Raw genomic sequence first — 15,169 nt, forward strand, 5'->3', positions numbered from 1 at the left:
ACTACAGCGGGTATGAAACAGCTATATGCCGGTACGGCCCTGCATGGGGGAGTAACGCTATAACGAGTCAGTGAAGGCATACCGTGGCGAGTTTAAAACAAATCAGTGACTGGACTCACAATTAAACCCAGAGTTGACAGCACAGTGTCCATCAAATCAGCCAGCTCGCTATGGCTAATGACCTTGCCCACTTCCATGCTGTTTGTGAATTGAGGCGGGCGCCTCACACTTCGACGTCATGGCGGCAAGTTTGAATCTTCAAAGAGCACAAAAACGATCTCATAAACTAACAAACAACTTTTAGCGAAATTAAATGTACAGATACATTGTGTAAAAAGCCCCTGATAGCCGCAGCCTTTTTACAATACGACTTCATGGTTGAAAGAAAATCACTTCAATGGGATGCGATGATGAAGAAAATGAAAATAAGAACGATGCATATTTGAATAAATAATTTAATTAATGCATTGTAAATGGGTGGGCGATGGAACAAACTACTCCAACAATTCGCCTCACTTTTCGTGTGGTAGTTACTCATTATACAAAGGTTACATTCCCACTGGTTTCGAGGTGGAATCTTTTAGTAAGGCTGAGATTTCACCATGCGGATTTTAAAAGATTGCATAATCGATCTCTCATGTAAATGACTCACAGTAGTGGTCGCGTGCTTTGTGCTTTTCTTGGCCTCGCGACTCACTACCGTGAGTCTTGATATCAAGAGTTCATAATATATATACTGAGGAGAGTATCCTACTCTCATATACCCCTGTAGAAGGGCGTATCGTGAAGTTATGATGTAACGACAAGAAGTTGTGGTTTGTGACGTACAAGCAGCCATAAAAGTGCAACAATTGTTAGCTCCATTTCACACTCGCGAAGTTCAATATAGCCGTATTCGCGAATGGCCTAGCAAGAAACGCCTATGAAGCGGTCTTAACCCATGATAGGACGATTGTAGTTCAGTGAGAAATGCTTAGAGCTGGAGTTAATTTGGTTGCTAGCGACGTTGTTAGGCGCGTGTTCAATCGATACCATGTTCAACTAATGACATCATTAATTATACAAAGAAAAATGGGCGAACTCAGAAGTGTTGCATCATAACTTCATGATACGCCCTTCTACAGGGGTATATGAGAGTAGGATACTCTCCTCAGTATATATATTATGAACTCTTGGTAATATGTAACTAGTTACTTTGTAAAAGTAACTGTCTCAACACTGCTAATAGTTATGGAATGGACAAATAATTTGATTCTATACTGTGCTGGACATGTAAGTTATAGTGATGAGAGCAACTAAACAGGCAAATTACTCATTCCCATACCCGGAGGGCACTTGTAGAATTATTAGCGCCTCCTCAGAAAAAGAAGGGGGCGCTTAGAAGTAATTCTGTATAAGCGCCCCAAGGAAAAGAACCTGGAGCCTGGAGGACGAAAAATAGTGGTAAAGTGCAATAATATGTACACACAACGATCAGGCAAAAAAAAGTGCGTGGGAATACGATAAATAAAACTCACCACAGCCATTGGAGCTTTTCGAGCTTTTCAACCTTTATGTCTATGTCTACGTCCTTACACTGAATTCGGTTCACTGATGTCAGTTTGACAGAGCACGACCAAAAGAGTTCGGTACAGTAGACCACAGAGACGAGGGACAAGGTTAGCGCCCCCAGCTGTGAAGCGCCCGTCCCTTTTCATTCGAAGAGGCGGGCGCCCAGAAGTGTAGATCTGATTTACCGGCCGCTGAACTGAATCAGTAGGTGCACCACAGCAAATATACGACTTGTGCTACTGTGTTACATACCTACACTACCTATATCCAATATTTTTGGGGTTATTGCATATACCAATGAGGAAAGCCAGAGCCTGCAGACTACGTATATAGCTAGCTCAGTACCCAGTACCTTTTATATTTTGTTAGAAAATGAATTTTAAAAATTATAGCTATTAGGATGTATTTTTGATTGTCGAGTGTCTCACCGGTGATCTTGTATGCATCATGGCTATATAAGATTTGAGCCACTTAAGTCACTTGATATGAGTTACTTGATTCATATTAATTTTAACGCTGTGCCTAGAGTCACGGCACCTTGACTGGTGCTAAAGTCACGGCGCAGTCAACCAGAATTCACACAGTAGTTGTATGAAGGTAAGTTTTTGTTGAGTTTGAGGCGAGCTAGGGTTGGCAGAGTCTAGTATTCCCCGAGCATTCGACTTTAGGGCACGCGCCTAGTAGTATTCCCCGAGCATTCAACTTTAGGGGATGCGCCTGGTAGTATGCCCCGAGCATTCGACTTTAGGGGATGCGCCTTGTACGGTTAGGGTAAGGGTTCAGGTTAAGTTTTTTTTTATTCACTTGATTGCCGTGACTCTAGGCACAGCCTAATTCTTAAAATATCAATTTTGTCAAAGGACTGGGTTGTACAAAAGGACAAGCCTGCAAACGTACTCCCCACAAACATACATACGGTAACACGAAACATTACAAAAACAATGAAACTGACTACTTGGACTACAAGGACAAAACAACAGGATTGTACAAAACAAAATAAACACCTTAATATGAATACACAACAAAAAATCAGAAAAGAAAATGACAGAGGGCTGAACGGAATAAGGGTGACTTTCTAATCTGCAGAATGGCATGAGGTATGGTGTTCCACAAAAATGGGCTGTTGACAAAGAAAGAATAACGGAAAGAATTAATAGAAGAAGCAACAGGCCAAATAGATAGAGGATGTGATCTTGTAGGCACTTGAGACAACTGAAAATGTTCACAAAAATTTAACGAGTCCCTGTGGTGAAGACTATCATGAATATAACAAATGGAGATTTACAAGAAGGAACTGATCACTTCACAAACACATATCAATCAGTAGATCAATGTGCATACCTATAGGTAGTAGTATCTCCTCAAATTTAATACTATTTAATTTTCCTTGGGCTAGAGTGCCCTTGCCACCCCCCACCACCCCCCACCACCCCCCACACCCAGCACTGGCTGTCAAGTGCTAGACAGCTGAATAACACAAGCAAATGAAATCCTACTCAGGGGGGTATCAGCATTGAGCTGGCTCTCCAGATCAATGCAAGGAGTTATAGGATGAGCAGCAGAATGACATGTACATGCAGGAGCTTTATATTAATTGTCTTCAAATCCTATAAACTACAGTAGTAGCTACTCTCTTTATATAGGTAAGTGGGTAAGGAGGTTAGTGCCGTGCAGTGTTAATTTTTACTGCATAGCGCATGTTTCACATGCAAATAAAGACACATAAACTTGGTGTAATTCTACTGGCCATATTGCCAGTCCACATGCTATACTGTACTGATAAAAATATAGCTAAACATATTTGTGACCATATTTTGGAAAACCGGCCATACATTTGGGCACATGCAAAATTTGTGGGAATGCTCAATTGAAAATTTCACCAATATTTTTTAAATTAACTTTCTGGTAAAGCAACTATTAAGCATTCTTGCTGTGAAATTTCACACCCATAACTTCTTTATTTTAGGAGACATTCTCAATTATATCAGACCATATAGTAGTTTCACAATGCGTGGGACAGCAATTAACTTACAAACTGGATGATTTGTTCATTCCCAAAACCAAACATTTTCTTGTCTTTAGACAAGAATACAAGTGATTTAATTGAGAAAAAGCACAAAGAACACATGATTAAACTCTCAAGGATCTCTTTTCATTCATTTTAGATTGTAAGAATGGAGATCTTTGTCAACAAAGTGATTTGTGATCAACTTGTCACACCTGATCACTATACAGTTCTATAAACTGATAATGAAAAGTTAGTTTGTTATGTATTAGACAGTAAATTAGGCATATCTTTGGAATGCTTCAGTGCATCATCACAAAATTTTCACACAAGGTAGATAACCACTCAATGCTTCATTGTAGCTATAAAAAAAGAAAATTGACCAATGTGCCCAAATGTATATATGGTTTTCCAAAATAGGGTCACATTTTCAGTCTCTTTTTAATTTTATTCGCATCAGTGCATGCTCTCAGAGTGATTGTCCTATACAAAGCAGTCAACTGCTCCTTTAAATTTAGGGCACACGAGCTAATTGCTGAGCATTCACTGTGTTTTATCAGCCAAAACAGCATGCATAACCACTCATAGTCATAAGCACAGCATTGTGACATCCCTTACATACACAGTAATGCTGACACCCATGATAGATAATTCAAATGAAGTGTTAGATGTAAGTGTAAATTCTTACATATTGGTAGTCCTGCTGCTAACTGCAACCACAAGTATACCCTACATGGTGTTATGCTTGAACTTTTGGAGCACATACGCAGACACCTCAACTCTCACACATTACGCGTGAGACACACTCATTGGATTGTTGTCTCACGCATGGTTTTCCATCTCACGCATTGCAATTCCTGGAAAATTAAGCTCTTATGTAAGTTAATTTCACTTCAAACCTCTTGGAAAAGCACTAAACAGTGCTCTAATGGCTAAAAATGGAGAAGTATAACTGAAAATAGCCAAAGAAAGTTGCGAATTTTGCAATTTTTACAGGGGACCTCAAGCATAAGTAAACAAATCTCACTCATTTTAACCTCAGGTCTCACTCCTAGTGCACTTTACAGGTTGAGGTCTCTGCATACGTGATCTGGGAATTTGCATGGACTCTAAACTTAAGTTCCACATTCACACAGATTTTACTGCAAATAAGGCTAATCATATTTTAGGTCTCATTTCTAAAGTATTTGAATGTATAAGGGCTCAGATATTATGCTTAAACTACACAAATCCCTAGTGCGTCCACTGCTTGAGTATAATAATGCAATTTGGGGGCCATATTACATCATGGATAAACATAAAATAGCAACTATACAATGAAGAGTCACTAGAATGATTACCACCTGTTGCGATTTGTCTTATTATGATCAATTGCACTATCTAAATTTACGATCTTTGCAGTACCAAAAGCTCAGAGGAGATCTACTATTTTTGTACCAAATGATCAACAACTTTTATAGCAAATACAGATAACTTTTTGTCATTTTTCACAATCACAACAAGAGGACACAACATGAAATTATTCAAGCCACATACAAATTGCTTATCAAGATCATCTTTCTTTACAGTTAGAGTGTTTAACGATTAGAATTCTTTACCCCTATCAGTGATTGACTCCAACTCTCCTAATCAATTTAAGAATCTGCTGGACAGACACTATAGTAATATAATGTTTGATTTATAATGGGTATAGCTACTTTTTGTGTGTGTGTGTGTGTGTGTGTGTGTGTGTGTGTGTGTGTGTGTGTGTGTGTGTGTGTGTGTGTGTGTGTGTGTGTGTGTGTGTGTGTGTGTGTGTGTGTGTGTGTGTGTGTGTATGATTTGGATGTACAGGCTACGCCTCTATCCAAAAATTTACAATTAAAATTATATAACAGAGTTCCATGCATCCATTATGTGATATATTATACACAAAATACACAAGAAATATATAAGATACACAAAGCAAAATATAATACATAAATAATATGATACCATTATAGAGTCAGCCTAAGTACTAAAAGTTGACAAAAGCAAGCACCATCACTACAAACACTCCAGTAAGAATGGTGAAAGGCTTCATCACAGAGACACCATCAGGGCTGTTAACAATGTTAGTGCCATTAAGGTCCAATCGTGGACAAGCACTGGGACGATATTGTACAGGTAAGTTGTTCTGGTCAAGCGTCCTCACCAACCTAACCGTGTCATCAGGATTACCATCTGTAGTGCAGTAATAATGTCATATGTATATAATAACATTGTACATGTGTACACAACATGTACACTACACTATACCACCATACAATGTTGAAAAAAATGACAAATCAGTATAAAGTATCATTTAATTTGTCAGACCTTCCATAGCCCAAGGGAAGATTTAGGGGGGTGCATGGGAGCTGGCGCACCCCCACCCTCCAAAATTTTGCTACGTGCTAGCTAGAAAGATAACATACAGGTGCAATTACATCCAAAGCATACATGGACAATGAAAAGAAGGAAAGAATGAAAACAAAAGAGCTAATCTCTTCTAGGAATTAACAAGAGGAAGTCAAATTTATATTTCAGGGCTAAAACTACAAAAAACTGTTATACATCGAAATACTCTAATAGAACAGTCAACTACTCTAATAGAACATCCATCATTAAAACAAAGATGACCCCTTGAACTTCAATTTGAACTCAAACCATACTACAGTATTTATGCTGTTCCCTTTATAATTATGAAGGCTGTTAGAAAATAATAATGATTTCACTTTAATAGCTAAAGTGATTCACAATGCTTATCTCAGTCAAAATCAATGCCAAATTTGATCTCAGAAAGCTAAATTTGTAAAATTTTCTTATGAGGGAATACACCAGATCTTCCTATAGATAAAGCATGCTCCACATGATGAGTGTGCTTCACGCACTGTACTACAACCAATTGCCACTTTTCTTAGCTCCCTCCCATTATGCCCCTAACTTAGCACACCCCCTTGAGAAATCCTAGGTCCACCCCTGATAGCTGAATAATTTTGGTATGTTGTATGAAGAAAGAATAACCTTTGAAAACAGTCAGTCACAGACATGTGTTGCTAAACATTGCAGAATCCTTACACAAAATGTGTCTTAAGAATCTTTTAGAATGATGTCATGTGACATGTCAACAAGTACAATAAAAGGACCTATATCTGGAGAAGAGAAATAATAGTTCAGTGTTAAGATTGTAGTGTGGATAGCTTACTTTGAGTAAGAGTTCATAATATAAAATTTTATAACTCAAGGCCAGCATTGGTACCGGGTGTGCTCCAATGCAGCTACATAAATATTTTGTCACTACAAATTTGCAAAAATGACTGGTGTGGGTTTATAGCTTGTGCAATTTAAACTGTAAATTTCCCGTCAGTATTAATCATGTGAACATGAAATGAAGCACATAAATGCACTGTTATGCTTTCAGGCTCAGACAAAACTTTTATTGGAGCACAGTATCAACAGACCATTTCAAGAATTCTAATGTTTGTCATCACAACTGTAGTGTTTCAGTGAAGCACAGAAGTACATAGATTAAAGTGTAACAATTGTAGCGGTCTGGTCTGACTTATTGATTTCAATGCTATCATACTCATCATATTATATATGCTTGCACATGCACATGCTACAATCAAATTCAATACACATTACTTACTAGTGAACTCAGTAAATCGTAATGTCACAATGGTGCAGATAATATCTCCACTACTCACAGCACCGACATTTACATTGTATACCAACACTTCACCATATGTCACATTAGTATTGTTCAACAAGTCTACTATAGCAACAGGAAGTGCCACTCTGCAGAGAGAGCTAGTTAAAATCATTCACAGCATGATTAAGTCATACTTTGGATCCATTGCATCTCCAGGAAGGTTAGGAAAGGCTATTTGTACTTCAATTTCAGAAATGACTGCTGGTTCAATATTGGAACAAGCCATAATCGGACCTTCTGGAGTATGGACTGCAACTGACCGACCCAGAACTATATTATACAATCAACCATTACAGTATGCCATTGACAATATACACTAAGATAGTTACTTGTGTAAGGTCCAACCAGCGGCAAATTTGGATCATAGAATACTAAAGTTCGTTCTGGGGCTCCTGTAGCTCTGATGCTTAACTGTCCATGTTTTCCACTAAGATCACCAACTTCACATCTTTAACAGCATTTAATATGATCTAGTTTGGTTTAGCGCAATCACCTATAGCACTAACCTGAGTGGGTAGAGGTTAGTGTCACTTGAATCACACAAGTCGGGGTAGTTGCTAGCCAGGTTAACACCATATGGATTGTAGTGGCCTTGGACAACGTCACATGTTCTTGTTGGTCCATCCACACCAGTGCGCTCTCTGTGGACATGCCAGTTGTGATCATCAGTCTGTGAGGGATAGTCAAACTGATTGTACAGTAATTGATGGGATAGGACTCACTTGTGCCATCCCATCCATGGCATAGTTAAAACGGTAGTTGACTAGGGTAGGTCCCGTCACATATGAGCCATCACGTTGGACAGTTAAAATTTGACGCTGTATACATAATGGAATACATATGATCTAAGTTATACCATAACAAAGTCCACTTACAAAAGTGATCCATCCATTCATCATGGGATTGGTGAAGTTCACCCAAGCCTGTACTACACTAATGGAACTTCCAGATGGGTTGAGGGTCCCACATGTTACTGTGCCTGATTCATCCACCATAAAGTTGTGCCCCAGAATGGAGTAGCGGTTGAACAGTGGGAAGTATTCACTGTTGAACATCTGACCAGCAGCCATGCTAGCTATATACTTGCCAGTAACATTCCCCAGGTCATAAGAGTCCTCAGTTGACACATCATCAAACACATCAAATGGACTATACACCATGTCACTGTAACATGTGTTACTACCAGCTGTCCTGACATTACCATCCCTGTTGATCTGGTATGAGTTAGCAGAGAGATCAACTGATGATGTGACCACAGTTGGATCATATGGAGACCTTTGACTGAGAGTGAACAGTGAATCATCTGGTGGTCTGTAGGCAGTGGCTCGTAATGGGGCAAGTGGTACAAGTGAGGCACAGGCAATCATTGGGTCTCTTCTTTCTTCAGCATGAATGGCAACAGTACGATAAGTAATATCATACATGTGTAAGTTGGCATCAGTCCACGCATGCTGGGTGACACTACTGGGATCAATAGCAATTTCCAGTAAGCCCAACTTGCTTGACAAGTCTCCAACCGCACAGTTGCTGATGTTGTCAGGACTACAATTGATCATGTAGTCATTGGCATCTATATCAATGCCCTCAGGATTATAGTATGGCCCAGCTTCACTGCAGTCACCCATCACGTATCTGTATCCAGGCTACAGAGAAATACAGTAATTATAGTGTTAATATTTGATAAACAAAACTCACATTGTTGACATGAATGTGCCATTCATGATTTCTGGTTGGTGATGGCTCACCATTGACATAATAAAGACCAGGGGTGTACACAAATGTTCCTGTAGTACTGGACTGCCTGAAATAAATTGAACCAGCTATTGGGGAAACAAATGTAGCCACATAAACAGTTTGGAGGTCATCTTCAACAACAACGTTCCCACAAGCAAGACGGCTTCCATCAGGACTATGTATCACAACGGAGCGGCCGATGATGCTGTAACGACCTTGCAGCTGAAGCTCCTCATCATTGCTTACATATGTAGCATTTCCACTTGTTACAAGACATCCAAATTTTCCTGACAGGTCACCAGCCTCACATCTCAAAGGACTGTTTTCTGCACAGTCAGCCGAATAGTTAGAGGATGATCCAAATCTATTAGAGGGGTCATAATGGTCACCGGCACCTACACATCTTTCAGCAGAGTCAGAAGTGAAATCCACAGGGAGATTGTGCACGTGCCACCCACCCACCAGTAGTTCACTTCTAATGGCTGTATAGATAAATAGGGATCCATCCATTTGCTGGGTGAAGGACATCCATCCAGTAATCCCACCCTGGTTGAACAACACTCTGGCTTCTGTTGATTATAAAGGCATTGATAAATCAATTATCCAATTGTTAAAATCTAATCACCTATTTAAACACCCACTTGTAATAAGTCGACAGAAAGGATTTCTGACCTTATAGAGGTAATTACAGTGACATATTGATGCTAACAGAGAATTCTTGTTGTTACGAAACACTGAACTGTGACCACACTCACCACAGACAGCTAATTGCACTACATTCAATACATTTAACGGTAACTACGGTACTCAACTATTAAGTGAGACATTTCACTATAAATTCGGCGGCCATCACACTTTTTACACGCCGTGTTTAGTCACATTCTGGGGACCTGTGTACATGCGGCTATTTACAGCACAATTTACAACATCGGAGGTGCCGAACAACATACGTTGACTGCTCGCGCTGGCTAACAAGCAGAGGAAACCGATCACTGCAACCACCATTTTAAAGCCACTCCCAGTTGTAGGCTAGAATTACGGTGTCGGATGCTTTAAGTTCGCGTAGTTATACTAACATGTGACTACTTGTTACATAATAATTAGACTATGCACTCACGTGATCAAATTTCAGTATCTTACCCAGTCATTTGCAACCACCGGGGTCATAGCATGAGATTATACAGCTGGCACTGGCAGCTAGAACGAATACATATCTGCACTCCTTAAAGGCTTCTTTCCTTCTTTATGCTTTCATATTCTTATCCTCTTTACCAGTTAGGCACTGGAGGGCGTACACAGAAGGCAGAGCCTGTATGAGGTGTTTACCCATAGCCAAGGAGCCTAAGCGAAAATCTTTGAGCTAAAGTGAAACGGGACAAATACCTAGAAGGGCTGAAAAAAAGCCCGCAACCCCATCGTGACTTGATCCGCAGGCCACCCAGATTCCCACACTCGGAGCCAACTTTGGGGAGGCCACTTAAGTAGGGAAATGTTATTCTTCTACCAGCAGACTATGGAACACCCTCCCAGAAGAAATTGTTACTTCCCCAGATTGTGATCACTTCAAAAGAAATTATTCGTTTACATGTACTATATACTCAATACTGAGTTCTGTACATTACAAACAAACAAGTAAACAAATCATAATAATAACTAAAAGTCTATGACATCTGACAAAAATCGTCTGGTATGGTACTAACCATGTGTATGTATATGCATGTACTAGAACAACACATCAGGTTAAGGGGGTTTCCTGGGATTCTGGAAACACCATTTAATTTTGTTATAAAAAAGGCTTTTTTTTTGCAGTAAGTCTGCATTCAGAGGAGGATCTATATAGAGTTTCACAAGGGGAAGGGGAGGGGTTGGGTTAGGGGTATACAATTATAGTGGGGGGTATAAAGGAAAGTGGCAATTGCAACTGTCTAGTAGCCAGCTAGTACAGTATGTAGGCACACTCAGCATGCGGTACATGCTTTATCTTGGTGGGTCTGAGGGCATGCCCCACAGGAAAATTTTGCAAATTTACTCTACTGATAAAACTGAATTTGGGGTAAAAATAAACATTACATAAGCCTCACAATTTTTTCTATACAGTGGTATAAACCTAACTGTTATAGAAAAGGCACAGCATAATGATGCAGTATGGTGTGAGTTCAAAGTTGAATTCAAAGGGTCTAGCAATGCAACCTCCAAAAGTTGTTAAGATATTTAATTCTAAATTGATGCTAGTGAGTAAAAAATGAAACCATAACCAGCAATGGTCTATGTCACAGCTGCTTCTCATTTTCAAAATGCAACATACAAGTAGAAGGGATGACTATAAAAGTGGTCACATTTTGTTTTAGTTTCTAAAGCCTTTTAAAATAGGAAAAAAGTGGAGCTTGAGGACCTAGTATACTTTTACTTAGTATAGTCTTTCAAGAAGAATCGAACATAAATTTTTTTTTCCCGGGCTAGATGGACTGCCCTTACCACCACCCCCAGCACTAGGTGTTAAAGTGCTGGACAGCTGGAAATACCAGCAATCAAACAAGGCTGCCTGACTCCAAGCAACCCTCGGAGTAGGCCAGATCGACGGCCAACTGAAGAGCGATGACCCCTCAAATAGAATTTAAACTTTTTATGCAATTGAATGTTTGGCACTGTGTAAAATGAAGTATGTCCTGCACGCCAATATGTCATAATGTAGCTACACACCAATTCAGTGGCAGATACAGGGGGGTTGCAATGGTTTCTGTTGAAACTCCCTCTGAAAATAGTGCGCACCCCTAATTCATTTACGACTCATTGTGTGGGTGATAAAATAACCACGAGTTATACATAGTGTATTATATTAGGACTTTCTACTGGACTTTTGCCTTTAAAATCACCGTTACAGTGTTCAACAGCAGGTTGTCATTTTTTGTTTAGTCTTCGACTTACCGGCACTAGGCTGAAGTTGAGTGGAATCTGAAACCCCCTCTGAAAATTTCTAGATCCGCCACTGCAATTGGCATATTGGAGTGTATACTGTGACATTTTGATGTGTAGGACACATGAGATAGCAGTGCACAGATTAAGAAGAAGATGGCCCAATTTCACCATACTCACTGGCCTTTGTTTATTAATGATGAATGTTCTATAGTTGACTGTTCTATTAGATTATTTCGTGATTAATATTTTACTTTTGAAGTACAGTTTTTTTAAAAAAAAGGAATCTTGTTGATTCTTAGTTTTTTTCTTCTTGCTCTTTCCATCTTATCTTTGCCCATGTGTGCTTAAGATATAAGATACAATTGCACCTGTACTGTAGCTTCCACTAGCTCTCTATATAGCTAGATAGCACATAGTAAAATTTTGCAGGAGGGGGGGGTGCTTCAGCTCCCCATGCACCAGCTCTCCTTCCCCAAATCCGCCCTTGCATGTATGTACAACAGAACTCCTAATACCCTGAAATGTACATGGACACCAGGACACTTGTTCACTATTGTGGTGTACGACCCCATATACACTCTTATAGCTTTTATTAACATGAACACTTTATCAATGGTTCCAGAATAGCTAGGGTGGTTTCACTGTATACATGCATTACAAGTACCTAAGTGTGTGAAAGTAATTATTTTTACAAAGTACTTGTAATACATTCATGCGCACTTTGAAGATCAGTGCAAGCAAGCAAGTTGTATCGCTTGTGGTCTCACCATAAAAATTGATGGACTATGACCCAATCGCTATCCACACAAAAAATGAAATTCAAGCAGAGTTATCAATGAAGTGCTTATGAACCTCAATTAAGTAGATATCTAATAATTTTATTTAGGAATCAACAGTCTTCAAAAATTTTGTGATAAAATATTAACACAGTGTAAAGTTACAGTCAATTTAGTCACAGAGATGGACCAATTTTTCATAAAATGTTCAAAATATTTGTGGTCATAAATCAAAAACTATGCGATGAATGCATAGACCTAAAGATTTGCATGGGTGATAAGCATCACATGTACTACAGATTCACTATGTTTCTTCAAAATCTGAGAGGGGACCCTAAATTCCTTATTGATTTTGATATGGAATATATAACCCAAAGGTAAAACGGTAATATTATCTAGATTGTCTAAGTATAACATACAGGGCTGCACCTCGTAGAGGTGTTTGCCCTCCAGTGCCTAACTGGTAAAGCAGAACAAAAACTACCCTTTAAAGCTACATGTAATAGGGCAAGAGTGATTAACATGGGAATGAGTGATTTGCTTGATATATGCACACAAACATGAGAGTCACAGGCTTGAGTGTGAGTTCATGGGCATGTATCAGGCAAATCACAAGTTCCCATTTTACAACTAATATGTAAAAATAGCGGCAAGGCATTACTGATGCCAAATGTTAGTGAATCAACATGAGCATACAGAGAACTTTGGTACAGCCTGGAAAGGGGGCATTTTTTGGGGCACTCATAGGTGCCAGGGTTGACTGCACCAGACTACACTAGGCTATACGTGACATCATGCCAGGTGTTTATTATCAGTTAAAACAACTTGTGATTCAATAAAACACTAACTACATTCATTTAGCTACAAGTCTAAAGTTTACAATCAATTCCATTACATGTCACTATATTATAGCAGAGGAAATAACAAAGTTTCATCAAGAAATCTGGGAATGACGAAAAATAGAAAAGTATAATTATCAAAAATATATGCCCTCCTAGGAGTGTTATATTTTTGATATACTAACTACCTCTGTTTCGTGTTAATGTATTCCTGAGCTATATGGCATTATAGCACTTAATATACCTTCTCGAAGTAAGGTGTGAAAGTGGTATATGATTAGATTGGGGCTAGGGCGCCTTTCGTGGATTCTGTGGCACTACAATCCACTGGCTCTATATACTAGGAATTTTGACTGGCTTCCAATCCAGACCTTTAAGGGCCTAGCCCCACATAGCATTAAAGTTAAACTTACATAGAAAGGAAGGCATACGTACATACATTTGTACAGTTGTGTGAGAAACACAAGCATGCAGAGGAGAAGGGAGGGGGGTTGGAGGTGCCCCTTTACGGAAACTTTTGACATTTAGATCTTGAATTTCAGAGATTTCAACAGTTTATCGCTTACTATTCTACAAGTAGAAGGAAATTAGGAATTTTAAGTTGGATTAGAGATCAAAGAAAAAAGTAGTGAATAAGGGAATAGCTACACTATAAAAGTGGTGAAGATTGCCTATACACCTGCAGACATACTATACCAGTGGACATTAAATTTTATCCCTAAACTTCAGTCTATATAACCATGACTGAATTAGGGATTAAAAATACTATAACAGTGGCGGATCCAGGATGGGGCATTTGGGGCAAATGCTCCCCCCCCCCCTTCAAGAAATTGCATACAAGATCGAGATACTCTAATAGAGCAGTCAATTACTCTAATAAAGCAGTCACAATGTTCATGAGGCAGTGTAGCTTACCTATGAAGCTATAAATAGGATTTTATTTTACATAACAGACGTGATATAGTTGGTAAGGATAACTAGCTATTATTGTCGTGACCTTTTTTTTTTTTTTTTTTTTGGTCTTTGACTGGTTTTCAGCAAGTTTTTTTGGTCTTCAACTGTTTTTCAGAAAGGTGCCCCCCTCTTTCCAAACTCTGGATCCGCCCCTGTATAATACACTCTTGATCTATGGTTAGTCAGTCAGTCAGCATAAAATTCTGTTAAATAGAAAAATTTTACAATCATTAGAAACTTTTAAGAGGGGTTTGGGGTTGGTCTGAAGACATGTTTGGGCTTAGCTGTGCCTAACCAATACTGCCAAGCTGTTATGAATGGGAATTATTTAAGGTGATATTTTTGGCTGGAAACCCAGTTCTTCATGATCCCTAATATACAGTAGATTATTTAGATGCTGTTATGAGACACAAAAAAATTAAATCTATGCTGTTCCAAAGAGAAACAGTTTCAGACCTCTAAAATTTAAGGCACACAACGTGTACCTATCCTGATATATGTGTGGTATCTCAATAATCATTCTTCTGAGTGGAATAATACACAATGACCCAATTATGGAAACTTGGATGGGTTATGAGACATACATATTTAAGCTTTTTGGTAAAGCAAAAGGAAATCCTTGACATCATTGTATAAATAGTCACTAGTTAATTTTTTTATACCTACTGTACTTAGCATAGGC

The 15,169-nt window shown here is 38.9% G+C and overlaps 2 protein-coding genes across 2 annotated transcripts in view; both read right to left on the reverse strand.

Moving 5' to 3' along the window:
* Window positions 1–1,679, reverse strand: part of LOC136249882 (uncharacterized) — a 30,592-nt gene extending 28,913 nt beyond the window's left edge. Inside the window, exon 1 of the mRNA XM_066042010.1 lies at window positions 1,518–1,679. Coding sequence (XP_065898082.1) covers window positions 1,518–1,526 — 9 coding nt within the window. The 5' untranslated portion in view covers window positions 1,527–1,679. The remainder of the gene's footprint in view (window positions 1–1,517) is intronic.
* Window positions 1,680–5,435: 3,756 nt separating this feature from the next.
* LOC136249883 (uncharacterized) lies at window positions 5,436–10,085 on the reverse strand. Its single transcript, XM_066042011.1, has 9 exons — window positions 9,953–10,085; window positions 8,964–9,571; window positions 8,144–8,911; window positions 7,991–8,086; window positions 7,775–7,938; window positions 7,598–7,716; window positions 7,403–7,538; window positions 7,206–7,354; window positions 5,436–5,758 (listed from the first exon to the last, which is right to left on the reverse strand). The coding sequence occupies exons 1-9, from the start codon at window positions 10,005–10,007 to the stop codon at window positions 5,553–5,555; spliced, it is 2,301 nt and encodes a 766-aa protein (XP_065898083.1). The 5' UTR covers window positions 10,008–10,085; the 3' UTR covers window positions 5,436–5,552.
* Between the last annotated feature and the right edge of the window lie 5,084 nt (window positions 10,086–15,169).

The sequence above is a fragment of the Dysidea avara genome, chromosome 3 (assembly GCF_963678975.1).
Source record: "Dysidea avara chromosome 3, odDysAvar1.4, whole genome shotgun sequence".
NCBI lineage: Eukaryota > Metazoa > Porifera > Demospongiae > Dictyoceratida > Dysideidae > Dysidea > Dysidea avara.

Coding starts and splice junctions, on each gene's coding strand:
- LOC136249883 (XM_066042011.1), bottom strand. CDS start 10,007: ATGGTGGTTGCAGTGATCGGTTTCCTCTGCTTGTTAGCCAGCGCGAGC. Junction 8,087..8,143: donor TGAATGGATGGATCACTTTT/GTAAGTGGACTT, acceptor TTATGTATACAG/CGTCAAATTTTAACTGTCCA. Junction 5,759..7,205: donor ACGATTTACTGAGTTCACTA/GTAAGTAATGTG, acceptor ACTGCACTACAG/ATGGTAATCCTGATGACACG.